At 52.2% G+C, this 25950-nt stretch overlaps 2 protein-coding genes across 3 annotated transcripts; both read left to right on the plus strand.

Moving 5' to 3' along the window:
* Nucleotides 1-612: 612 nt before the first annotated feature.
* On the plus strand, nucleotides 613-11009 carry NOL6 (nucleolar protein 6). 2 transcript variants are annotated; one of them, XM_016130533.2, is made up of 26 exons: nucleotides 613-674; nucleotides 1477-1683; nucleotides 1768-1884; nucleotides 3002-3181; nucleotides 3530-3698; nucleotides 3937-4071; nucleotides 4155-4318; nucleotides 4404-4524; nucleotides 4746-4804; nucleotides 4888-4989; nucleotides 5173-5288; nucleotides 5454-5631; nucleotides 5791-5913; nucleotides 6089-6237; nucleotides 6369-6444; nucleotides 6661-6801; nucleotides 6933-7050; nucleotides 7132-7286; nucleotides 7393-7556; nucleotides 7948-8100; nucleotides 8312-8409; nucleotides 9159-9283; nucleotides 9404-9493; nucleotides 9890-10084; nucleotides 10190-10291; nucleotides 10452-11009. In XM_016130533.2, exons 1-26 carry the CDS (start codon nucleotides 621-623, stop codon nucleotides 10599-10601), a joined length of 3441 nt encoding a protein of 1146 aa, XP_015986019.2. In that variant the 5' UTR covers nucleotides 613-620; the 3' UTR covers nucleotides 10602-11009. The 2 variants fall into 2 exon arrangements, with proteins under 2 accessions (XP_015986019.2, XP_015986020.2); XM_016130534.2 differs by having other exon boundaries at nucleotides 621-674; nucleotides 10193-10291.
* Nucleotides 11010-19719: 8710 nt separating this feature from the next.
* AQP3 (aquaporin 3 (Gill blood group)) lies at nucleotides 19720-25487 on the plus strand. Its single transcript, XM_016130540.2, has 6 exons — nucleotides 19720-19889; nucleotides 22918-23044; nucleotides 23615-23752; nucleotides 24088-24206; nucleotides 24539-24756; nucleotides 24843-25487. The coding sequence occupies exons 1-6, from the start codon at nucleotides 19782-19784 to the stop codon at nucleotides 25009-25011; spliced, it is 879 nt and encodes a 292-aa protein (XP_015986026.2). The 5' UTR covers nucleotides 19720-19781; the 3' UTR covers nucleotides 25012-25487.
* Nucleotides 25488-25950: the final 463 nt, after the last annotated feature.

A 25950-nucleotide genomic window follows, 5' to 3' on the forward strand; every position in this document is an offset into this window, starting at 1 on the left:
CAATAATCTAGGGACAAGATAATGTGACTTGGACTAAACTTGGCAGTAAAGACAGAGAAACGTGAATACATTCAAGATATATTTTGGAGGGAGAACTTACAAGAGTGGATAATTGCTAAGAGGTGGTGAACAAACAAAAGGAGACAGCACTGGTGTAAATAAACCTTCCCCAGAGGGCCCAAGTTAGCTCCGCCCTTCCCCTCTGAACCCAAATGAAGGAAGTCAGGAAAAGGAAGCGACTGCCAAGCTACCTGCAAGCTTCCGGTGTGGTGTCGCAAAAAGACGTAAATTGAACCCTGTTTGGCCCCGCCCCACACAACGGGCGGTCCTGGAGAGTGACAGGCACCAATGGCGAGCAGCAGCTCAGGCACTCACCCAATGGCTCTGGAGCTGGGCGGAGTCCTGCAGCACGAGGCTTGATTGCAGCACCTTAGCGGTTCTCTGGGGCTGCTCTAGCAAGATCTTTTGGGGTGCTCTAGTAGGTCTTTTGAGGTATGCAGCAGTTCTCTTGAGGGGGCTCAGCTTCTGCGGAGGGGCTTCGGCAGTTCTGTCGCGGTGGGAAGAAATTGTGCCGCTGGCTTTAAATCCCAAGCGCTGGAGCGAGACCTGGACCCGGAGGGATGGGGCCAGCGCCTGCGGGAACGCAGCTTCGCGGAGCTGCTGGGGAGCTGGAGGTGGGTGAGCCATCTAGGAGGAAGGGATGCTCAACGTGCCAGAGGTGGCAGAGCCTGACTGCTCGCCAGCAAGGAGCATGAAGGCAATCCCTTCGGTAGGAGCTCCTTTTGCTCGCTGCTTTCAGCTTGGAGCATATGGTGGCGCTCCTGGAGTGGTCCAGTAAGGCTCTCCTGGGTGTGGGTCTGTGGATGGGGGCGGGGTCCAGGACTGGAAGGGAGAAGGAAGGTTTGGGATCCCGCAGACCAGGGTGTGAAGCCTGCTTACAGTATAGGCATATCAACTGTGGAACCTCGAGCTCACGGGACCTTTAAGTGTCTGTTTTCTTCTAGGATTATTGTAAGGATTGGGTGACTTACTATGTTCTCCAGAGCCAGTAGGTTCTAGCTCTTCCCATCACTAATAGAGTATGAATGCATACCATCTATAGTCAGGGCTTGCCAGGGGAGGTGATACCTGGCAAAATTTGAATAGAGTAAGAGTGGAGATGGTATTTGCAAAGTCCTAGAACTAACTCAACAGAAGAGAAAGCGCCCTGCTGCATGGTACCTGGAAATACAAGAAGCTTTAGTTAGGGCATTAGTTAGGGCAGGTCTTAGTCAGCTATTACCCCTGCCAACTCCAAGCAGAACTCCATGCTTGTGCTGTCAGTAATGATTAACTTGAGTTTTACACAATCTGACTCCCATTCAAAAGAGGAACCAGGAGCTGACTTTTATCTACATCCTATCATGGTGACACTTCAGGCAATGGATTCTAGACACATGTGACCTCATACTGGCTTCTCCCTCTCGCTGCCCTCAGGTGATGGAGTCAATTCTGAAAGTCACAGGCAAGGAGGGAAAAAAGCAATCCTCAAAGAGCCATACAGTGCCTGGGTCTCCAGTGGAGGGCCTCCTGAAGCCAGTGAAGCTCAGCCAGGCAGAACTATACAAGGAGCCTACCAGTGAGGAGCTGAATCGCCTTCGGGAAACTGAGAGTCTATTCCATTCCAGCTTGCTTCGTTTACAGGTACTGTTGGGTGGCTGGGGTTTGGTTAGAGGGGCAGGCCTGAGATCTTGAGGCTAAAGGACTCTCCCTCATCCCTTCTTATAGGTAGAGGAGCTATTGAAGGAAGTGAGGCTGTCAGAGAAGAAGAAGGAGCGAATTGATGCTTTTCTACAGGAGGTCAACCAGAGGATCATGAGGGTGCCCTCAACCCCTGAGACAGAGGTTAGGCTAATGGTGTGGGTAATTGGAAAGCCTGGAAGAGATCCTCAGCAGGGACATCTGAAACAGGGGCCTTGCTATCTCTGGAGTTCATTCTCACTGTCAGGAGGCTCAGCTGGGAGTGTGGTCAGTCACCTGCTCATTCATTTGACAAACATTTATGTGCTTTGCAGTAGTTTTGCTGTCAGGGATACATCAGTGAACAAAGCAGCCTATATTCTAGTGTTGGGGTTATAAGCAATAGATAATAAGCATGTCCAGTAAACCATATGGCAACATTAAAAGGTGCTAAGCACTGTGAAAAGGGAAAAGTAGGACAAGTTAATCGATTGTGAGAATGTCAAAGGATGGGAATGGTTTGAAATTTTAAATAGGGTGGTTGAGGAAGGCCTTATTAAAGTGACATTTGTGTGAAGGTTTGGGGGAAGTGAGGCAGCCGTTAGATATCTAAGGGAGAAAGAGCATTCCAGAAAGGAGATATAACCAACACAAAGGCTCAAAAGCAGGGGGGTAGGTCTGGTGCATTCCTTGGAATGAATGAGGGGAAGATAAAAGGAGATGAACTCAGAAAGGTAATGGAGGGGTCATTTCATTTAGGTTGTTGTGTACCAAAACAAGGACTTTGGCTGTTACTCTGGGTGAAATGAGGGACTGCTGTATTGTTTATTTGGAGAGAAGTGATGTGACCTAATTTTAGTTTTAAAAGGTTCACTCATGTTGTTGTGTTGAAAGTAGAATGGAGGGGGACAAAGGTGAAATCAGGATGACTAGTTAGGAACCTCTTATGCAGTGATCCACTTAAAAATGGTAGTAGCTCAGACTAAGAGAAGTAGAGAAGTGGTCAGAGTCTCATTGCCTTTTGAAGGAGAAATGGGTGCTCACTTCATCAGTATATATACTAAAAGTGAGATGGGTGTTCTTAACAAATCAGTCAAGATAATTTAAATGTTTTTGGCTTGAGCAACTAGTATGGAATTACCTTAATGGGGAAGATATGTTTATAGGAAGATCAGGAGTTTGGTTTTAAACATGTTGACCTGTTGAATTTGGGTTCTATTAGACATAAAGGGAACGTGCTTCGAAGGCAATCAAATTAATATCATTATCTCTGTCCCTGCAGCTGACTGACCAGGCATGGCTCCCAGCTGGGGTTCAAGTGCCCCTCCACCAAGTGCCCTATACAGTGAAGGGCTGTTTCCGCTTTTTGCCCCCAGCCCAGGTCACTGTCGTGGGCAGCTACCTTCTGGGCACCTGCATCCGACCGGACATCAATGTGGATATAGCACTGACTATGCCCAGGGTGAGGTCCAGAGTTTTGAGGATGGAGAGGCCTCCTGCTGCAGCACCTACAAATCCCTGGGTCATTCTCTCCCACCTGCCACTTGCCATTGGATTGAAATCTGAATTCTAAATCAAAAGAGCAGACCACCACAATCATCTTGAGATGTACCCTTGGGCTAATTGCTGCTCCCTTAGACCTTTGTGAACTGGGTGTTGCATTGCTAGCCCTAACTCAGGCACTCTGGCCAGCAGAGAATCCCTGGGATTGCTAAATTGTGACACTTACCTTAGCTTCATCTTGGCCCCCAAGCTCTCCAACAGCAAGTACTTAAGTGTCCAGCTATCTCTTTCTTCTGACCCTTTCCAGGAGATTCTACAGGACAAGGATGGACTGAACCAGCGCTACTTCCGCAAGCGTGCTCTCTACCTGGCCCACTTGGCTCATCACCTGGCTCAAGACCCCCTCTTTGGCAGTGTTTGCTTCTCCTACACCAATGGCTGCCACCTGAAACCCTCACTGCTGCTGCGGCCACATGGTGGGAGGCACACACTAGGCTGAGGGCATAGTATGGGTTGACAGATCCTATGGTGGAAGGGCACAGGGTCCTTAAGTCCAAGGTGAGAGGCTTGGGCCTCAAGTTTGAGAGAGACGGTATGGGACCTCAAATTCTGAGGTGGGAGTGTGTGGGGCCCTCAAGTAGCTAGGGTGGTGATGTAGGGACCCCTCTGTTTCCAGGGGGCTACAGGGTCTCAGCACCCCATTTTCCCCACCAGGGAAGGATGAGCGCCTGGTCACTGTACGTCTGCATCCATGCCCTCCACCTGACTTCTTCCGCCTATGCCGCTTGCTGCCATCCAAGAATAATGTGCGCTCTGCCTGGTACCGAGGGCACAGTCCTCCAGGGGATGGTGAGCAGGCACTGGTTCAAGGTGGAACTGGATAGAAGGGTATTATGAGGACTTTTCTCATAGCTTTTCCTCTCCTCCTACAGGTAGTTCAGAGCCCCCAACCCCCCATTATAACACATGGATCCTGCAGGACACAGCCCTTGAGTCTCATGTGCAGCTGCTGTCAACCGTGCTGGGCTCAGCCTTGGGGCTGAAGGATGGTGTGGCACTTCTAAAGGTCTGGCTACGGCAGCGGGAACTGGATAAGGTGAGTTGGAAGTAGCCCAGCTTCCCTGCCTCATGGAGAGCAGGCTGGTTCTGAGCTTAGGCCTCTTTCTCCGTCTTTCTTTCAGGGTTTGGGAGGGTTTAGTGGGTTCCTTGTCTCCATGCTGGTTGCCTTCCTCGTGTCCACACGCAAGATCCACACCACCATGAGCGGCTACCAGGTTCTGAGAAGTGTCCTGCAGTTTCTGGGTGAGTGGCTAGGTTCAGAAAGGCAGAAGGGTTTCGCTCATCCAGAGAATCATCTTATCTTGTCGGGGATCATTTGGTTTCTTGCCATTAGACAGATGAGCAAACTGAGACCCAGAGGCACACAGTTGCAGCCACCTAGCTGAGGGGAGGGTGTCATTAGGGGTGGTTCCCCAGGGAGGGGAATACTTTCTGACACACCCACCTTCTCTGGTTCACTTCAGCCACCACAGATCTGACAGTCAACGGGATCAATTTATGTCTCAGCTCAGATCCCTCCTTGGTGAGTGGGGCAGAGCTAAGTCTGGGCAAGGACACCTGAAGGTAAGGCCGCAACCTTGACTGGCTTCTCTCTGCTCCTCTAAGCCGGCCCTGGCTGACTTCCACCGGACTTTCCCAGTTGTCTTCCTGGACTCCTCAGGCCATCTCAACCTCTGTGCTGATGTCACTGCTTCCACTTACCATCAGGTACCAGTGGTTCAGGGCTGTGGTTCCTCAGCTGTTCCAGCCCAGACCTGTCCCTTCTGCCAGCATTAGAACCTAAGAAACTTCTCTCCAAAGAGTTTAGGTTAGGCATGTCTCTTGGTCTGAGCCCAGTGAAGGGAAGGGTACAGTGGTGGCAGTCTCACATCTGAGTCCCTGTGGTTCCAGGTGCAACATGAGGCACGGCTGTCTATGATGTTGCTGGATAGCAAAGCCGAGGATGGATTCCAGCTGCTGCTGATGACTCCCAAACCCATGATCCGGGCTTTTGACCACATTCTGCAGTAAGTGTAGGAGTGACAGGGTATGTCAGTGGATCCTGTTTCCTTGGGGCTACGGTGATGGTGCGGAGATCCTCAGGTAGGTGCTCAGATCTTCCTGGTTGATCTTCCTTGCTTGAGGCCAGCAATACCTGATTATCCCTCTGTCCCTCTATGCCCCACCTCCAGTCTTTGTCCACTGAGTCGTCTGCAGGCAGCATGTCACCGGCTGAAGCTATGGCCAGAGCTGCAGGACAATGGTGGGGATTATGTCTCAGCTGCCTTGGGGCCACTAACTACCCTCCTGGAGCAGGGCCTTGGGTCCCGGCTGCAACTGCTGGCCCACTCTAGGCCCCCAGTCTCAGAGGTGAGGTAGTTTGGGTCAGGGAGTTTGTGGGTATGAGGGAGGTTTGATCCAGGGTCCCAGGAGATACAAAAGACACACCATCCCTCTAGCTAGAAGGTAGATTTCCAGATTAAGTTCGGGGAATCTTGGGCTGAGCTCAGCCTTTCTGTTCCCCTGCAGTGGGCCATTAGTCAAGATCCACCGAAGCACAGAGAATCTGGGACCCTGACGCTGGGATTGCTTCTCCGGCCTGAGGGGCTGGCCAGTGTCCTTGAACTGGGTCCAGAGGCCGACCAGCCTGAGGTGAGGAGCCTTGGAGTCCAAGGGGTGATTTGGCCCTGTCTTGGGAAGCCCAGCATGTGCACTGGAAGGAGTGGTGTGGATTTTCCTCTTGCCACCTGGATTGAGGCCCAGTAGGGAGATTCCTGACAGAGCCCTTTTTTGTTGATCTCTTCCATCACCCCTTTCCTCTTCTCAGGCTACAGACTTTCGCCAGTTCTGGGGATCTCGCTCAGAGCTCCGGCGTTTCCAGGATGGAGCCATTCGGGAAGCTGTGGTCTGGGAGGCAGTCTCTATGTTCCAGAAGCGCCTTATTCCCCATCAGGTTGTCACCCACCTCTTGGCAATGTAAGTGTTAGCATGTGAATGCCAGGAGGCAACTGAGGAGGGTCTGGCCTAGGCTTTTGGGATGAGCAGCTCACATCCGACAGCTGACTCCTAGCCCCAATGCCCACACAGTGTCTGTACCCCTTTTCTAGCCATGCTGACATCCCTGATACCTGTGTTCACTATATGGGGGGCCTCCTGGATGCACTGATCCAAGGCCTGAAAGAGGTAAGGACGCTGGTTCAGGGCTGTGGTAGGGATTGCAGAGTAGCCTGTGTGGCTGGATTGGGTAGTTGGTAGAGAGCCCTTACCTCAGTCAGGCTGCACTTTCTGGAGTGTCCAGCAGAGGGGGCGCTGGCTCTGCAGCAGCCAGAGCCTTGGCAGAATCCCAGGGGATGGTTGGCTCTGCGGGACCTGGCCTCCTGACTGTCTTCTCCCTCTCAGACCTCCAGCACAGGTGAGGAGGCCCTGGCAGCTGCAGTGCGTTGCTACGATGACCTTAGCCGCCTGCTCTGGGGGCTGGAAGGTCTCCCATTGACTGTGTCTGCTGTGCAGGGAGCTCACCCAGTGCTGCGCTACACTGAGGTGAGGTTCAAGAGGGGAGAGAGCCCCACCTCTGCTCCACTCACCCAATATTCTCCCTTCCAACTCCTGATTCTGGGTACTCCTCCTCCCGACTCCAATCCCAGACCCCTTCCTCAGTCTTTATTTCATAGGTGTTCCCACCAACTCCAGTCTGGCCAGCCTACTCCTTCCATGAACAACTGCGAGAGCGGGCCTCGCTGTTGCCCCGGCCTGACAAGCCCTGTCCGGCCTATGTGGAGCCCATGACTGGTGAGGGGGCTCTAGGGTGGGGTCGAGAGGGACTGTCCCCACCTCAGACTGCAGTCCGAGACCTCTCACTTTTCTCCCCAGTGGTATGTCACCTGGAGGGCAGTGGTCAGTGGCCACAGGAAGCTGAGGCTATACGGCGGGTCCGAGCTGCCTTCCAGCTGCGCCTGGCAGAGCTGCTGACGCAACAGCACGGGCTACAGTGCCGGGCCACAGCCACACACACTGATGTCCTTAAGGTTGGGTTGGTGCAGGGCAGGGGTTCCCCTAGGGAGGGAGGGGACAGGGGGTGTCAGGGAGCCCCAGGCCAACACGTACCTCCCATCCCGTACCCTCTTCCAACAGGATGGGTTTGTGTTCCGGATTCGTGTGGCCTACCAGCGGGAGCCCCAGATCCTGAAGGAGATGCGGAGCCCCGAGGGAATGATCTCATTGAGGGACACGCCTGCCTCCTTCCGCCTTGAGAAGGACACAAGGCATTTACCCCTGCTTACCAGTGCCTTGCATGGGTATGGCTCTTCTCTCCATAGATGCTTTTCTGCCCCTGTTCTGCTCTCCTGGCCACCTGTTTCTCTGGGAGTTCAGCTGGTTAATAAGGATATGAGTTCTAGAGTCAGGCAAGTTCTAGAATCCTGGCCCTGCCATCTCATTGGCTAAATTCCTCTGGACGGGATTTCCCCCTGGAACTTATGTTTCTCATCTATAAAACGGGAATAATGCTAGGACCAACCTCTTGGGTTATTAGTTAGGGAGATGTGAGTTTACACATGTAATACATTAGCACAGAGGCCAATGTTGTGTAAAGTTTGAATAAATAGTGGTGCTAGTGCTAAAACACTGTCCTTGGGCCCTGAGTGCCCAAGTCTTATTGCCACTACCACCTTCACCCCCACCCCGTAGACTCCAACAGCAGCACCCAGCCTTCTCGGGTGTGGCTCGGCTGGCCAAGCGGTGGGTACGCGCTCAGCTTCTGGGTGAGGGGTTCACTGATGAGAGCCTGGACCTGGTGGCTGCTGCCCTGTTCCTGCACCCTGAGCCCTTCACTCCTCCCAGGTAATTCCTTCCCTCTTTTCTTTAGCCAGTAAATTCCCCTTGGGACTTTCATCCCTCATGCTATACTTTCAGTCCAAATGAGAGAAACAAGTGACAGAGGAGTTCTAAGACATCCCTCCCAAGCATGCCAATGGGTCCACGCTCCCTAGACGGTGTGGGAAGCCTGGGGAATGTGTGGCTGGACCCCACTTCACTTACTCCTTCCCCTCAGCTCTCCCCAGGTGGGCTTCCTTCGGTTCCTTTTCCTGGTATCAACCTTTGATTGGAAGAACAACCCTCTTATCGTCAACCTCAACAGTGAGCTCACTGGTAAGTGGTTGCACTGGGGTCAGAGGACTGGAAGAACTATGCTTTGTGGGTTGCAGCGTAGGGCAGACAAGGGTTAGGTTTTCTCTGTGCCTCCCCCATCCCAGATATCTACACTTGATCTTGACTGCCTTGGGGTGGGGAATTAGGAGGAAGAGACCCAGATCAAGCCTTTAGCGAGTTCCGAGACTGTAGAGATGTGGTTTGCCCATGTGATGACCAGAAACAGAGTAGACTGGGTGTGGTAAGCAGGCCACCTGGGGGACTGAGAAGGGGAGAGGAGAGTGGAAGGGAGACTGAACACCAGGTGAGAAGTCTTGTGGGGAACAGGGAAAGGTCCAGATTAGAATAGATGCCCAGACCTCTTGGGGGGTGGAAGTGATGATTTCTGGTTGTAATATGAGGAGTTCCTGATCCCAGTAGAGAGGAAGGTGTCAGCTTTCTAATTCCCCAGGTGTGTGGGAACATAGGGTGGGAGGGGGCCATGGGCAGGCCTCAGCTTGTATAGGCCCGGAAACCAGATGGATGCCAGGGAGTGGAAAATTTTGCCTCTGGGCTGAGGCTGGGAGTTTAACTCCCCACCCAGTTGAGGCAAATGCGGTGTCCCTTTCATCACCTTTGCCACTTGGGGGAGGGGCATTGGAAAATCCCTGTGATGGGTAACTGCTGGGTGTATAGGAGGAGGTCCTGGGGCAGTAAAGGGTATTTGGGGGAGAAGAGCAAGCCGAGCCAGGATCCCATCTTGTCTACAGTGGAAGAGCAGGTGGAGATCCGCAGTGGCTTCCTGGGAACTCGGGCACAACTCCCTGTCATGGTCATCATTACCCCCCAGGATCGCAAAAGCTCTATATGGACACAGGATGGACCCTCGCCCCAGGTTCAGTCCCATTTCTGCTCCCAAATATGTGGTTTTCTCCCTCAAGAAAAAAGCAGGCCCGGCCTGGGCGAAGAAGACATGTAGTCAGATCTGACCTGTCTGATGTCTGTGTACCTCCAGATCCTACAACAGCTCGTCCTCCTAGCAGCTGAGGCCTTACCTGTCCTAGAAAAGCAGTTAATGGATCCCCGGGGGCCCGGAGACATCAGGGTAAGCCCCTGACCAAGACTGACTCCAGGGGCTCTGGGGATTAGATCTGTAAACTGTGAAAGTCTGGGACTCAAGCGGCCCTCATAGGTTGCCCAGTCTCCTTGTTTGGTGAGACTGAATCCGGAGAAGGAATTGAAGCTGACCACAGTGCCTGGCAGTGGTGGAACCTGGAGTAGAACCAGGGCCCCAGCTCCATCCATGCCTCATGCTTCCAGCTTGTGCTCCTCCAGCTGGACCCCACACTGGCATCAGCTGGGCCTTAGTGTTCCTGCCTTCAGATCCATAATGGGTGGTCACACAAAAGGGAAGGGAGAAATCAAGGTGGGCATGGGGAGGGATTTGTGGTCCAGCTCCCAACTCCGAGTGGCACTGCTGACCCTGCCTGTCTTTCCTCAGACAGTGTTCCGGCCACCCTTGGACATGTACGATGTGCTGATCCGCCTGTCTCCCCGCCACATCCCCCGGCACCGCCAGGCTGTGGACTCACCGGCTGCCTCCTTCTGCCGTGGTCTACTCAGTGAGCCGGGGTCCTCATCCCTAATGCCTGTGCTGGGCTATGATCCTCCTCAGCTCTATCTGGCACAGCTCAGGGTAGGTCCTAAAGGGCTGACTGACCCTGGGAAGCCAAAGCTGGGGCCTTGGAGGTGGCTCTCAGGTGCCCACCTATAATCTTGTCTCTGTCCTGCCGTTTCCTAGAAGGCCTTCGGGGAACTGGCCCTTTTCTTCTATGACCAGCATGGTGGAGAGGTGATTGGTGTCCTCTGGAATCCCACCAGTTTCCGTCCTCAGCACTTCAAGGTGACAGTCATTTGTTACTGAGTGTGCACATGTGGTTCCATGTGGGCATGCACATCTGTGTGTGGCCTGCTCCATGAGTGACCCTGTGTTGGGTGTGAAGTGTGTGTCTTGTTGTCTCTGGGCATTCCTTTGTGACACCCTATTTCTCTGATTCCCCCAGGCCTCCAACACGAAAGGGCACATGGTAGTGTCTCAAAGTGGGGAGTCTGTGATTGTGCCTAATATCGAAGCAATCCTAGAGGATTTTGCCATCCTGGGCGAAGGCCTGGTACAGACTGTGGAGGCCCGAAGTGAGAGGTGGACTGTATAATCTCCAGCTCCAGGAGCAAGCTGTAGATGGACAGCAGGACATCAGACCTCTGGAACAAGATGTCACTGGTGTGACCTCCACTCTTGTTGTATATGGACCCTTCATGGAGAGCCTGCTGGCCTGAACACACTGAATCAAACCCCCAAAAAGCCCTGCCCCAATTTTCTGTCTGATGCCCCAGCTTTGGGGCAGGGACCATGATGTCCTACAGTTTCCTGGACCCGAATGAACTCCCAGAAGACGAGTTCACTTCTTAGTCATATACAGTGCCATGAACCCTTCTGTTGTCTTAAACTCTGATTTAAAATTAAATCACTTTATTTTCCCATTTTCATGGCTTGTCTGCCCTTTTCACATAGTTTGTTTTTAATATTAAAAATTATTGGGGTGTTTTTCACATAGTTTTAACTTTGTCTCCTATATAGAAGCTCTTTTGGGTCCAGGAACATGTTTGAACATAGATTTCTGGCACTTAGTACAATGTGCTCTACTCAAGTAGGGTACTGTTATGTCCGGGAGGGGCACCTTGCTGAGGCAGGTGGAGGTGGGAAGGCCACCAGAAGACTTCAAGGAGAAGGGAATCAGTTTGTGATCTCTGTCTAGAATGGTTGGGATAGTGATGGTGAAAAATAAAGCCTGAGAGGTAATAAATTGACATTTATTGAGTGCCTAATAAATTCTGGGCACTGTTTTTCATTTCTTTTATATGGGAATTTGATCATACAATCATACCAGCCCTATAAAGGACTTCTAATGATCTTAAATTTTTTGAATGAGGAAATAGGCTCACCTGCTGGCAGAGTCCTGTTTGTGGAGGGAATTTATTGCCTGGCTATCAGGCTTCATCCTCAAGATGATAAGCCACATATGGGAACTCTGGTGTTCAATTTTGTCCTGATTCTGTTAGTCTTTATGAAGCTATGCCAGTCCTTATCTGTCACTGTCTTGAAAGAGGTAGGCCTAGGGTTGAAGTTAACATAGTGAATACTTTGATTGGCAGTGCCAGGTAGGTCTACATTTCCCTGTGCTGTTCACTCATGAACTCCAGACTGGGCCAAGCTTTATTTCCTGTGAAAGTCAGCTTTAGGCCTGCAGCTTCCAGCCCTTTTACAAACCCAGTTTTGTATTATCCTAGTGCAGGCAGGGGGCAGAACCTGCCTCCAGGCAAGACTGTGCAGCAGGTGGCTCGAAGAGGTACCGATACCAGTTCCACTGAGGGGAAATGAGCCCCAGCTCTGTTACCGCCCCACGTGGTCCTGGGCAAGTCACTTCACCTTACGTAGCCTCCCCACCTTTAAAATAGGCATGATGATGGCTTTTGTCAGGTGCCCCATGTGGCAAGAGGAGAGGGTGAAGAACTCAAACTTAAGGAGCTGCACCATCCTTTCTGTGCGGCTTAGGGGGTGGGGTGCGGGGGAAACAGGAAGCCTAGGCTCCAATTTCAGTCCCTCACATTGTGCTATAACCTGTTTTCCTAAGATTTTCTTCGGGAAGTAGGTGAGGGAGGCTGGTGTGATCTAAGGTGACTTTGCAGGAGGGGGATGGGAGGTATGAGGAACTGGGACCTTAGGGGAAGGGAAAGAGAAAAGCCTAGAAGGAACCCCAGTGTGAGCAAGGGTGTGCAGGGCGATATAGATTATGAATCCCCATGGGAGCGTCTACCTCTGGGCCTTTGCATTTACCTTTGCAGGTAGATGTGGATGGGCCGCGAGTCTCTCTGACATATGGAATGATTTGTCTGCTTTGTATGTTGAGGGGTGTTGATGGAATGCATACATCTGTGTGCACTAGTCTGTGTAGGTTTTTATCTCCAGCTCTGTGTTGCCATAAAAGAAATCTCCATTTTTGAAGAGCAAGTCAAGAGGAAAAGCTTTCGGGTAGGAGGCAGGGACGCTGGATTCCTTCCCGTGGCTTTAAATGGCTTTAAATAAGTTGCATTTATGAATTCTCATACGGTCCTCCCTTCTGGCTGTGGTATCTGACAACTTCCTCTAAACCAGAATCCTTTTAACTGAAAACCCTATTATTTCTCTGCCCAGCTCCTTACTTTGGAGAAAAAGAGCAAGACCCAAAGCCTAGGGTTTCCTTGCAGCAGGTGACATTCAATGAAGTCCTAAGGGCAGCTCAGTCCCTGACCTATTAAATCAGATTAGGGCTAGTCTGAGACCTCCCACCCATAAATGTAGATGTAACCCCCCAACATCCGGTTGCTTTGTGAGTCAGAGATTAATATAGGTGAGCCATAAAGGGGAGGAGAAGCCTGGGGCACTTGAGTCACCTCTGCCCTCCTCAGAGAAAGCCAGCCTGCCTCCCCACCCCTAGGGGGAGGCAGCATCTTGGACTGCCCCAAGAAACTAAGGGGCAGTCCAAACCCAGAGAAGACTTATTTCTCCTGCTTCACTTTTTGGAAGGAGGATGGGGGAGGATAAATTTTCTTCTTTGCATGAAGCCCAGAGAGGTGTAGGAATTTTTCCAGGGTCACACAGGGAGTTGGGAGTGGAACTACAGAGAATCTAGGTGTCCAAGCTCCAGGTCTTGCTTCTGAATCTGAGCTTTCCTGCAGCTAAGGAATGGGGTGAGGAGGAATAAAGGAGCAGAGAGGCCTGAGCTCCTGATCTCTCTAATGGGGCAGGGAGAAGTGAAAGCTTTTTCCCTTTCCTTGTTCTGGGCCGCCTGCCAGCCTTGCCACTCTCTGTGTGCCCAAGGCAGTTGAATGAAGTTATCAGCAATACTCAGAAAAGGGGGGTCAACGATAGGGGTGGGAGCATGAATACACTGGTCCCCCTTACCTTGAGCCTGAATTGCCTCTGTTCCCCAGGCTGCGAGCTCCTCAAAAGCAGGAACCAGCTCTCCTCCATTCTCCCGGACTAGAAACCTCCACAGTACAGAGCTGGGGTCTTTTAAAGATCTAGAACACCAAGCCTGGGCCCTGACTAAGGGAGTCAGGGAGCATGGAGATCCAGCTCCTGTTCCACTTGATGATCAACGGTTTGGATGAAAAAGATAGATATTTCATCCTGGCCTTTCCCAGTCTCTCTCCACAACATCCCCATCTTTAGCTTTCAACCAGTGGGGTCTCACTGGAGCCTAGTTCCCACTGACCCCAGGTCTAGAGACCCTCAGGAGATCATTTCTGAAGTTCGACTGCAAAATCTCCTGCTGCAGCCTGTCTCCTCTCCTGTGACTCCTCTCGCCTTGGGCAGGCAGCTGGTGGCTGCTCTGTAATTAGCATCCAGACTGGGCTGAAATGAGGGGAGAGTACACTGGGGCTCACACACACCCATCGCCTTTCTGGAATGCCAGATGCAAAGCCTCCTTTTACCACCTGTCCCTGACCCCTACCCCCTTGAGACCACAGGCCTCTCAGACAGCAGTTGTCTTGGGCCCCACCTCAGCTTTAAGTTCCTGTCTACCTAATTCTGTCCACCTCCAACTTCAACTTTTTGCTCATCTGCCCTGCCTACTCTGCCTCCTGAATCACAAAAGAAAATCTTCTTTCCTCCCTACAGTCATTGCCCTGCATCTGGCCTCTTTCTCTCCTCCGTGGCCTTCTTCCAGACCTCCTGGCCTTAGTCTCTCCTCTTACAACTCATTCTCTATTCAGCAGGTGGAGGGATCCTTCTAAATGGCAAATGGAGACTATATCACCCCTCTAATTAAAACCCTCAGGTCTCCCATTAGCTACTGTTCTTAGCTGTGAAACATTTGTCAATTGAAATCTTGTTCAGAACCCTGATATAAAATGGTTAACATGCTGTGGGTAGAGCAGGAAGTAGGGCCAGGGCTCTGCTTCTTGGCTTCCTTTTCCCTGCCTCCAGCTGCAGCAATCCCTGTGAGAGCTTCCTTAGAGCCCTTGGGCCTTAAAGAATCACAGCTTGACTATTTCTGGCCCCTGGGTAGTAAAGTCCAGGCGCTTAGTATAGAACCCAAGGCCCTTGCCAGGCTACCTGTGTCACTCTGGCCTCACTACGGCTGCTCTCATCACATACCCAGCCAGCAGCCATTCCTACCAGGGCCTGGCCCAGCAGTCTCTAACTCACAAGACTCTCCTCGAAATCCCTAGCCAGATGTTTCTTCCTCCATCCAAGAAGCCCTTTGACTGCCTCAGCCCAGAGGATCTTCCGTGCTACCTTCCTGGCTTCAGAAACCAAGCAACTGCCAGGCCTTGCTTCAGGCCCCATAGGAAGCCTGTCAGCTTTCCTTCTTCATTGATCTCTGGTCCTGACTCCTCATCCTCTGGAGCAACCCCATCTTCATTGCAAGGAGCTTTACTACTAGTGAGGAGAGAGATGAGAAATCAGAAAGCTCAGGGGCTCCAGGGGTCTGTCCCTGAGGTGTGAACCAGAGCCCTCCAGACACTCAAGGCCTGTCCTCAGTGACAGCCTGGTCTGTGTCAGCTCCATGTCACTACCACCCTTCCCCAAGGCTGGCATGGGGTAGGCCCAAATGTCTAGCCAGTGTGTCTTCAGACTCCTCAACAGATCCTCATCTCTCCTATCTATGGCTTTTATAAACACTGGACTCAGATCTACATCCAGGCCCAGACAAGGACACACAGGTAAGCACACAGACTCCATTAGACACACACATGCACACACAGGCTCTTACGGATACACACATGTGTGGACCCTATGGCTGCCGACATATATACAAAGACCTCCATGGATATACATGCACACACATAACCAAAAATGCACATGGATATTCACACATGAGGAAATGTGTCTCTGATTAAGGAAGCAGCTTCCGGAATGAACCTTCCTTCTATGTTGATCATATAATGCAGTTTTTAAAGCCTGAAACATCCATAATCTTGTTTCAGAGGCCATGGATTGAGAGAGGACTCCACCTGAAACCTCTAGGTAGCTGAGACTCTGAGGGGTGGGGAAGAGAACTGTTTAGGTTACCTGACTGGTCAGTGGCCAAGCCAGGCTTGAACTGAAATTCTGAGTCTGCAAGAGGGCTCTACCTGCATCAGCCTGATCCTAGGAGTCTGAGCCCTTCCTCAGCAAAGGGTCTAGGCCTCATTCCCATTTCTCTGTCTCTTCTCTATGACCCACTACTGTCCTCAAAGTGTGCCAGGGGCAGCTCAGAGACACCAGAAGGTGAACCCAGAGTCCCCAGGATCTGAGTCAAAAGGCAGCTTTTCTCAAGGTCGAGCTGGACATCTGGCCAGAGGTACCTGAAGGGGCAGTTTGTGTTCACAGGCTTCCTACCATCTCATCTGTCTGGAGACAGGGAGTGACCATTGGTACAGTAGGAGAAGCTACTTGCCTGCCCCCGAGTCTGGGGACGCTCATAATAGGGTGATTCATTGCAGTTCTCCACTCCCCATGCCAGTCCAGAGTCACCCCTCAACTCTTAAGGCTCAGAAGCAGGAATGGTGTCCAGCAGTGGCCTAAGAGTGGGATACACTGTAGAAAGGGAGCTCAAGTTTGGAGAGACTGAGCGTGTTGCCATGCCCTGGCTCCCTACTCCCCTGTGTCTCAGCCTGGGCCTGTGGCTCCCTGTCCTCTCTGCCCTTTTCGCCTCTCCTTCCCGTTCCCATGGGGACATACACCCACTTCTGTGAAAGAGGGGACATACACCCACTTCTGGGAGTTACTTTGCATACAGGAGGAAGTGCCTCCTAAATTTGAAAATGTCTGTGTCATAGATATAGAGACAAACTGATGGCTGGCAAGTGAGAAGAGGTTTCAGGGGCTGGATGAAAAAGGTGGAGGGATTCAGAAATACAAATTAGCAGTTACAAAATAGTTGCAGGGATGTAAAGTATAGCAGAGGGAATATAGTCAATAATATTGTAACTATGTATAGTGCCAGGTGGGTACTAGACTAATTGAGGGGATCACTTCATAAATTATATAAATGTCTAATCACTATGCTGAAATGAACATAAAATAATATTGAATGTCAACTGTAATTGAATAAAACAAAAAAAAAAAAAAGAAAAGAAAAGAAGATGTCTCTGTCTGTTTTGCTCTGCTCCTCTCCTACTCTGCTCCAGTTCTCTGGAGGAAGTTAGGGGTTTCGGGGAGGCTGGAGTGGACCATAGTATGATTCACTTTCAATGTCTACACTCTTCTCCACCCCATTTGCTTAACAGCAAAGCCCATGTCTACTTTGCTGGTTCAGACTACTTCCTTTCAGGCAAAAAAGTTTAGGGGGCAGGAAATGATGGGTGTGCCACCTCCACCCCTTATAGGGCACCAGCCAGCCCCTCTGGTTCAGCAGGCTGGGACTTGCATCTGTCTTCAGCCCTTCCCTTTGCTGGGAACCCACTCCCCCAGCTCTGACCTCAAGGAGTCACAGCCTCCCACAGAGTGGATGGGCCTTAAAGGCCCCTTCCTGAGCTCAGCCTCCCGCCCAGGTGAGACACAGACCTTGCTCAAGATGCCCTGGGAGGAGATGAAGCCTCCTCCTGGAGCTCCCAGGCAGGCTGGCTTCCAGCCTGCACTCAGCCCTGGCTTTCCTTCCCAAAACACAAGAGGGAACTCAGAAGGCTCTGGGTAAGCTGTGTGACTCAGAGTCAGGGCCTCACCAAACTCACTCTATTATGTGGAACCATGCTTCCTTCTGCCTTTTCCTCCAGGGGTGCCATTCACATTGATTACAATGAGAATGATGCCCCAAGCATGAAGTTCTGCAATGAGGTCTTGCTTCTGCCCCCAAAACTAAGGTCAGCCTGGTGTTTCTGGACATGCATCCTCAGGCCCTGACTCCACCTAATCTCAGATGACCCAAGGAGGGCTGACAAAAGGAAACTTTGGAAGGCATTGCATTCTCCCCTTCCTCCAGATCTTTTAGGCCCCCTAGGAAAAGTACCCATACCTTCTCAGCTCCAATCCTACCCTATTCCAATGTGCATGTGTACATCCATGTATGAAGATGTGTATACACGTTAGTTATAGGTAGGAATGTGTTTGGTGGGAGTGTATGGGATTACGGTCCTGAAGGATGGGCCCTGATTTGGGGCCATAGCGCATTGAGAGCCAGCTCTTGCTCCACTTGCCAAGCTATGTGCCTTGGCAGGGAGTCAAAAAGATGCTCTGTGGTGAGCTGTAGCCCCGGGATTATAGGTAGGCACATACATGCATGCACATATGTGTGAGTAAATATAGGTACACATGTGTTAATAAATACTGCTTAATGTGAAGAAGTTACGCAAATGCACAATTGTGCATATGACCTGTTCCTCCCAATGCAGCACATGTGAACACTTATGTGAGCTGAGTGCAAACACGTGTGTGTACAGGAGCCTTGTGTATGCCTGCTAGTGGCAGAGCTGTCCCTGTTTTTCTCCCTTGCTCTGAGTCCCAGGCCAGGCTTGAGTGCTGGCAGACCCAAGATGGGGCGGGGCGAGGATGGGGTGCTGTGATCTGGGGTTCCTCACTTTCTTTTGGTGTTGAGGAGCCCCTTGCCAGTTCCCACCCTGTGCTGCTTTTGCAGCCCCACCTTGAGGCAGTGAGGAGCTGACAAGCACACCATGGAGCAGGGAGAAGAGAGGGCAGCATGTTCCCTCATTCCCAGTCTGGGCTCTGGCACCAGGAGTCTAGGGTTCCATACTGAGTCACAGACTGGCAGTGGGGCTGCAGGCAGGCACTCGGTGATGGCTCCCTGATTCACCACGGGGCCTCCCAGCCCGTAAGGGCCCAGAGGGTGGAGTGCATCTCTCTAGACCAAGGGCCATGAAAGACATTGTTTGTGGGTTCCGTGTGTGTGTGAGCCTATGGCCAGGCTCTCATGTAAACGGGACTCCATGAGCGTGTTAGCAGAGCTCAGTGCCTATAGGTGTCTTTAGGATGTATGTGGGTACACATGGGTACATGTGTATGAATCTACCCAATGTGTGTTGCTAAACCCCATCTCTTCGGTTATAAGTCACTTCTGGAGCCCTCATTTCTGACAGTCATTCCTCAAGAGACAAGTCCCTGGAGCCCTTAGCCCACCTGGATTAAGCCCATCTAGAAAATGTGGTTTCTTCAGTCTCCCCTGACAATGCTACCATAAGTGACCATGGTGAAGGCATATTTGCTCCCAGTCCTGTGGGAGTTGGGCCCAGGCCACCAAACCTATTTCCTAATTACTGAATGCAGCACAGGGAGCAAGGTGGCTCCAAGAGCCCCCTTGGATGGAGCTGACATCCCCACAGTTTAACCAGCTTAATATCTTAAGGGAACCGACTCTCTCCTGGCAGGGGATCAGCCAGAATGGGAGAGGAGAGGGTTAAAAACAGCTGGGACTCACCCTGCTGGCAAGCATGTGGCATGTGGCATGTTAGGACAACTTCAGCTTAGCCTCTGGAGACATGTGCAAAACTCATGCAGGTACACGTGTGACAATCTCAGTTAACCCAGCTATGTTTGACAATCTTGTGCACAGCCATGAGAAATGCTCAGCAAGTATGATCAGGCACATGGGACAGATGTCATGCATGGACATGACTGTGGACAGAGTTGGTCAGGAAATGCAACATATGACATGTACTCACAGCACAAGGAGCAAGGACCCATGAACTCTGGCTGGAACTCAGCACATGTGTTCTGTGAGTCCACCTGGGTCTGGTCCACTAGAGGGTCTCTTCTCCCTTGGGGCCTACAGCCTGCAACCTCCAGTCCCCCGACTAAGGGCATGCTGGGTCCAAACATCCTGTAGATCTGGGACCAGGTCCTTTATTTTCCTCCACCTCCTCTCACCCCCACAGTGGTAAGGACGCCTGCAAGTCTCACTGTCGTGGGCCGAAGAGGTCTCTCTGGCAGCTCTATTTTCCCCAGCCAAGCTCCTCCACATTCCCATACTCCACTACTGGCTCTCAGCCCCCTCAATCCCCTCTCAGCCACCAAGACACTTCCTCTCCTAAGTGCCCTTCTGGGCCAACCCGCCCCAAGGCACTTCACACCTCATGCTCCTCCACCTTCCTCATTAGCTCCCCCTAACCCAGCGCCCCGCCAGCCTCCCAAGCAAGGTGTAGGGGTGGCCGCCCACTCCAGCGACCGGCCAAGGGCTAAGCGGGCCCTAAGCGGGGCCAAGCGGGCGGGGCAGCGGGGCGGGCGGGGCCCTTCCCTCCCGCGCTCCTATAAAGGGCGCCACCCGGTGCTCACCGCCACTGCAGCTTTGCCCGCCGCCCTCCCGCCGTGCTCTTCGTCCCTCTCGCCCGACAGCGCCGCCGCCTGCCCCGCCATGGGTCGACAGAAGGAGCTCGTGTCCCGCTGCGGGGAGATGCTTCACATTCGCTACCGGCTGCTTCGCCAGGCGCTGGCTGAGTGCCTGGGAACCCTCATTCTCGTGGTGAGTGGGGGGACCCAGAGAAGCTATTCTGTCTCCAGCCCCTACACTCCCTAATCCCTCTGTTCACCGGAGAGCTGTGCTTTTCAAGACAGCCCTGACCCCTCTTCCTAGCTCTGATCACGCCCCACCCCCCACCCCCGCCCTTGACCCTTTTCAAAGTGCTCTTCCCCCATAGCTTATACCTCATCTATGACAGCTATCACTCCCCAGTGACAGCTCTGATCCTTTTAAACCTCCTGCCAGTGACCCAGCCCACAGGCTGAGGGCAGTGGTCACCACTGCAGTCTGAGACCTTAATCCCCTTCTCAAGGCTCCCACAGATTCCGGTTTTCTAAGAGTCCTCCAGGGAGGCAGAAGCAAATGAGCTTCTCCTTATTAGGTTATTTGGGGCCTTATATCTGGTCCCTAATAAATAATTAAGCCTCAGAAAGTCCAAAAGTTCCCGAGACATGAGGACAGTTTGCTACAGGTGGGGCAGAGGGCAGAGGCTGAACAGGGTGCAAATAGCAGAGTGAGAAGAAAGGAGGATCCTGAAGATAGGAGGCTGTGGAAGGCTGCCAAGGCTGCTGGGCCCTAGGCACAGAGGAAGTCGTGTCACGAAAGTCGCTCCCCTCCTGCTGAGCGATGCCCAGACCTTGTCAGTTACCCAGGAAGATGCCGTCTGCGTCTGTGACGAAGCACTGCAAGTTACTCTATGGGTTCTCTGAGTGGGAGACTTCCCCTTTTGGGGTTACTCCCCAGTCTCAGTTACTCTCTGGTTACTTGAGTTTCGCCCCTGGGTTGTTCCAAGGGGACTCTGTTTGCACATCTTGGTTCTGGCAGACATGCCAGTTGTAGTCTCCATTTCCTGTCCCAGTTACTCTGATTCTTCATCTTCTCATGTGGTTACGCCTGTTTTCTTCCTGTATTACTTCTGGGTTCAGTTGCTCCTTTGCAGTGGGTGGGTTACTCCTGTCCTGCCCCAGCCCCTACAGACGCAACAGCCACCTGTGCATTTGGAAACTTAACTAGAGGCAAATAGGGCTGGCCGGCCCACCCCAAATGGGTTGTGGTGGTGGAGAAGTCTCCATGGGGAGAGAAGGGCTGAGACTCACCTCCGGCTTCCAGAAACGGCTTCCAGAAACGGAAGGAGGAAGCCGGTGGGGCACTTTATCCACAGCCCCTCACAAGACTAGAAGCCCTACCAGTCATCTCCATCCCTTTTCTCCCCTATTTCAAGAAGGGAAGAAGGGAGTATGGCAAATGCTTATCATCCTCCTGTCCCAGGGTCTTGTGTCCCCAATCCCTGATTTAAGGTCTTTATTTGAGAGCAGCCAGGACAGGGAAAGCTGTTTTCCACATTCACAGAGTGGCTTCCCTGTCCCCTCCCAAGTTTCAGTTTGCCTCCCTCACAAAAGAGCAATCAGGCCTAGCACTGAGCCCCAGGAAGGAGAGTTTCAAGCTCAAGTAGGTGTGAGGCATCAGGTGTCAGTGAAAAGCAGAATTTCAAGGGCAACCTGAAGAGGAAGGGCTAGCCAGGACTGGGAGTCCCCTGAGTGGTGGGTGAGGGCTTGCCTGCATACCTCTGTGGGTTGGGGACTTAGAGCCTGCAGTGGCAGAATCAGGGCTGGATTTGGGGTGAGGGAAGCCCCTTTTTTTGATGTATCTAGTAAGAGGCAAGCACAGGAGAGAAGGAAGGGGAAGAGGAAGATTAGCCCCAAGGACTGGCTCTGACGGCTTCTCCCTCCAAAGGTTCCTGGAATGGAACCAGGTTTGAACCTCAAGTAGGGAAGGAAGTGAGCCCAGGGCTTGCCAAGCCCAGCAGGATGCCCCCAGACTCACGTGAGCCCCTTCATCCCCGACCCCACCTCCCCGGACATATTCATATCTCTGATCTTTGCTCTCTCCTGCCTGTACACCTTTGCCCTACATCATTGCAGCTGGTTTCCCCGCTATCTCTTGGTCTTTCTGAAGGATAATTAAAATGCCTAACAACCCAGTACAACAGGACACTAACGCATCAGAATGGACAAGGGCCCTTAGCACAAGGTCTTGGAGACTGCCTCCTGGGTCAGTGTCTGTGAAGAACTTTTAGCTAGGGGGAGGAAATAAAACCTTTAGGTAGGGGGATGTGGAAGAGGAAACCCGGGCAGGGGCTGGAACAGCTTTGGGAGTTACTCTGGGCGCTCAGGGCAATAACCCTTTACAACTGGTACAGGAGCATTTTCATATTTGAACGAGGGAAAGGATATCAGGGACCTTAGTTCTTTTGAATCTCTCGATCCCTGGCAGAAAGCTTAAAACCAATCTCCCCATTTCTGCTGCTCTGGGACCTGGACTGAGAAAAGCCACTCAGATCATTGTCTTCGGGATCTCCAAATATGAGTGGGAACCCTGGACCCCTGAGAGCAGAGAGGTCAGGCTGGATGGAAAGAGGAGGCCCTGGGACAGGGACAGGTCAAGGATGGTGAGGGTACTAAAAAAGGCTCTGGGGAGAGCCAGGGGCTCTGACACCCCAGATTCAGAAGTGGATTCAACCTAATTTCTGGCCTCCTCCTTATTTCTTTGTCCCCCCTCCCACATCACCGCCACCACCACCTGAGCTTGACTTTGGGGCAAAGAAGGATGCAACTGCAGATGGGGGATGAGTGAGAGCCTTCCTACCTCTATGGGCCAGGCCTGAAGGGTTGGGGGCAAAACTGCTGAGGTGAAAGCTATTCCCCTCAACCCCACTCCTGTTGAGATTCGACAAAAATTAGTGAAGATGGTTCAGCCATCTTCTGGGCTCCCAGTTGCAGACTCTGCTTCCAGCTCCTTCCGTAAGGCCCTGTGATGTTAGAGTTGGGACACTGGGGTTGGAAGGGCACGTCTGCTTCTTCCCAGGGTGCTGTTGCAGCAGGAGGGATTTTGGTTGAATTCCAGGACGGGCCTTCCGTGCTTCTGATGGGGACAGGCAGAGGTTGTTGGCTTCCTCTTTTCCTCTGGAGTGAGAGTTGCTGGGCCTCAGCTGGGCCTCACCCTCTTTGCCTTGTTTTGTTTCCTGACACAGATGTTTGGCTGTGGCTCTGTGGCCCAGGTCGTGCTCAGCCGGGGCACCCATGGTGGTTTCCTTACCATTAACCTGGCCTTTGGTTTTGCCGTCACCCTGGGCATCCTCGTTGCTGGCCAGGTCTCCGGTAAGACCTTACCCTACCCTCATTCATTACCCCTGAATAGCATTCCCACAAAGGGTCCCACTGGGAAATGGGGTGGCAGGATATTCCCAAGGGCAGGGCATAGCTGAGTTCTGAGCCTTTCGAAGAGGAGAATGGAGAAGGAACTTGATAGAACTTTTGACTCTCGCCTTGGAATCAGAGGTTAGCAGAGTTGGTCTATTACATCAGGGGTCCCCAATCCCTCGGCCGCAGATCACTACTGGTCCAGTCCATGGCCTGTTAGACTACACAGTAGGCAAGTGAGTGAAGCTTCACCTGTATTTGCAGCTGCTCCCCAGAGCTAGCATCACTGCCTCAGCTCCACCCGAGATTATCAGTCATTAGATTCTCATAGGAGCACCAGTTTCTGGTGCCAAAAAGGTTGGGGATTGCTCTCAGTTACACAGTCCAACCCCTTATCCAGCACAAGAAACCCTTCTCTGCACCTCTGCTTCCCTAGGCCAGAGATGGGGAATATGAAGGTGGTGTGGAATCCTGGCCTTCCCACTGTGGCAGGCTGTGGCTAATAGGTCCCATCTCCTCTCTGCCCAGGGGCCCACCTGAACCCTGCTGTGACTTTTGCCATGTGCTTCCTGGCACGTGAGCCGTGGATCAAGCTGCCCATCTACACTTTGGCCCAGACGCTGGGAGCCTTCCTGGGTGCTGGGATCGTTTTTGGGCTGTATTATGGTAAGCATTACCCTCCTCCACTCCCTTTCCCTCTACTTGGGACCTGCTGGCACCAGGCCTTCCGATGACTGACATCTGGGGCCTGCCCAGGCCCCAGGCTCGTGACTCACTCATTCACGCACAGGCTTAAGGTGGGGGGCACGAGGGGAAAGAAACAAGTTGGGCAACAATAGTGTCCCAGGCTCTCACCCCACCCACCCCGCTGCCTTCAACTCTAGCATAATATAGCAGTGATTCAATTCACCCATAACCCCTGGGAGGGTGGGCCCAGCCTGAGCTGGGAAACTGGACTCAGGCCTCTGCCCTCACCCACTTGGGGTCTAATCTGTCACCAGATGCAATCTGGGCCTTCGCCAACAACGAGCTCATAGTCTCGGGTCCCAATGGCACAGCCGGCATCTTTGCCACCTATCCCTCTGGACACTTGGACATGGTCAATGGCTTCTTCGACCAGGTATGGGTTGGGAACGTGTGAGGGGAACACAAGGAGGGGGACCAGACTGCCCTGGGTAGCTGACAGGCTGGTGGGGGGTCAGGACTCCTTATCTAGAGCAGAGTTTCTTAATATGTGGGGACACCTACTTCAGAATTAAGGTAGCAGGTACTTACATTTAACCAGCACCGTAGGGGATACTTGTGCCCACAGAAATTCTAGCACCACTGCCCTAGAGAGCAGAATGCAGGAGGCGACAAGACTCTAAGAGCTAGAGGGGAGCCAGAGGCTAGAAGGTGGAACCAGAAGGTAGGGCGGGGGCTGCTCTTCACCCTGTTCTCCCTACTTGTTAGTTCATCGGCACAGCTTCTCTCATTGTGTGTGTGCTGGCCATTGTGGACCCCTACAACAACCCTGTCCCCCGAGGCCTGGAGGCCTTCACCGTGGGCCTGGTGGTCTTGGTCATTGGCACTTCCATGGGCTTCAACTCCGGCTACGCCGTCAACCCTGCCCGAGATTTCGGCCCCCGTCTCTTCACCGCCATCGCAGGCTGGGGCTCGGAAGTCTTCACGTGAGTGCTGCCCCTACCCAGCCTGCCCTGGCTTGCCTCCTCTCTGCTTGTCCCGCCCTCCCCTAACCACATATTCTGTCCCTCAGGACGGGCCGCCACTGGTGGTGGGTGCCCATCATCTCCCCACTCCTGGGGTCCATCGCGGGAGTCTTCGTGTACCAGTTCATGATTGGCTGCCACCTGGATCTTCCTCCACCCTCCACTGAGCAAGAGAATGTGAAACTGGCTCACATGAAGCACAAGGAGCAAGCCTAAGTGGACGGGGGCCATCCCCCTTGGCCCTCTTCCTGGAGTATCCACTGACTGTGCAAGGGCTGCTCCCTAGAAGCCCCCTTCAGGATCCCCCTCCCAGGCTAAGAAACTCCTTGTTTGCCCCCACCCCACGGGACAGTCCCCTCCAGGATTTTCCACCAGACCCCATCCAAATAAGGGACACTGCCCTTAAACTGTGGTGGGTCAGGGAGTAGGGCCAACATAACACTTTGTCTCTCAAAGGGAGGGAATGGGCAGTGTATGTGTGAGTGTGTGTGAATGTGTATATGTGTGTTTTCCCAGATATTTAGGGCCAAGGACCAAGTAGAAAGGTTTCTAGCTGTGGGAGGCGCTGTGATGTGTTTACCTATGAATGAGGAAAGTGCCTGGGGTCTGCCGGTTTCGGGGGCTCCATATGGAAGAGGGTTCAGATATATGTGTGTGTCTGCCCTGTTTTCCAAGCAGGGTCTTAGGGGAGGCTTTGGGGGAGGTAGGGTGGGATATGGGTGGGGCTTGGAGGAGGGGCCCACAGCCTAAATGTAGACCTCTGGCTGTATATAAGTAACAGCCAGATATGTTTCTGTCATAATATAGGCATGAGGGGATAGGGCGAAGGCCAGGTCATGAGTTTCATGTTTGCTCTTTTTTTGTTGTTTTTTGTTTTTGTTTTTTAAAATTAATAGTGGACATTATAGTTTTAGGAGTGGGGATTGGAGACACTATTCTAACTAGGGTCTTTATTTCTTTAATCCTCCACTCAACACATGTAATCTTTTGCTTTTTATATATATATATTAAAAAAAATACCAATAAAATGTATGCCTAAAACTGCCAGTTATGTACATATTTTTCTGCTTACTCTACTGTTTTTCTGAGGCCAGTTAAGGAGCTTCAAGTGTGTCTGGCTACAAATACCCAGGGTACCCAGCTGGGTGTTTAACC

Source organism: Rousettus aegyptiacus, unplaced genomic scaffold (genome assembly GCF_014176215.1).
Source record: "Rousettus aegyptiacus isolate mRouAeg1 unplaced genomic scaffold, mRouAeg1.p scaffold_m13_p_3, whole genome shotgun sequence".
Lineage (NCBI taxonomy): Eukaryota > Metazoa > Chordata > Mammalia > Chiroptera > Pteropodidae > Rousettus > Rousettus aegyptiacus.

Bases quoted from the DNA above. Each gene is read 5' to 3' on its own strand.
- AQP3 (XM_016130540.2), top strand. From the start codon at position 19,782: ATGGGTCGACAGAAGGAGCTCGTGTCCCGCTGCGGGGAGATGCTTCAC. The intron at 24,207-24,538 runs GTATGGGTTGGG...CCTACTTGTTAG, and splicing joins TCAATGGCTTCTTCGACCAG to TTCATCGGCACAGCTTCTCT. The intron at 24,757-24,842 runs GTGAGTGCTGCC...TCTGTCCCTCAG, and splicing joins TGGGGCTCGGAAGTCTTCAC to GACGGGCCGCCACTGGTGGT.
- NOL6 (XM_016130533.2), top strand. From the start codon at position 621: ATGGGGCCAGCGCCTGCGGGAACGCAGCTTCGCGGAGCTGCTGGGGAG. The intron at 7,557-7,947 runs GTATGGCTCTTC...CCCACCCCGTAG, and splicing joins CTTACCAGTGCCTTGCATGG to ACTCCAACAGCAGCACCCAG. The intron at 8,101-8,311 runs GTAATTCCTTCC...CCTTCCCCTCAG, and splicing joins GAGCCCTTCACTCCTCCCAG to CTCTCCCCAGGTGGGCTTCC.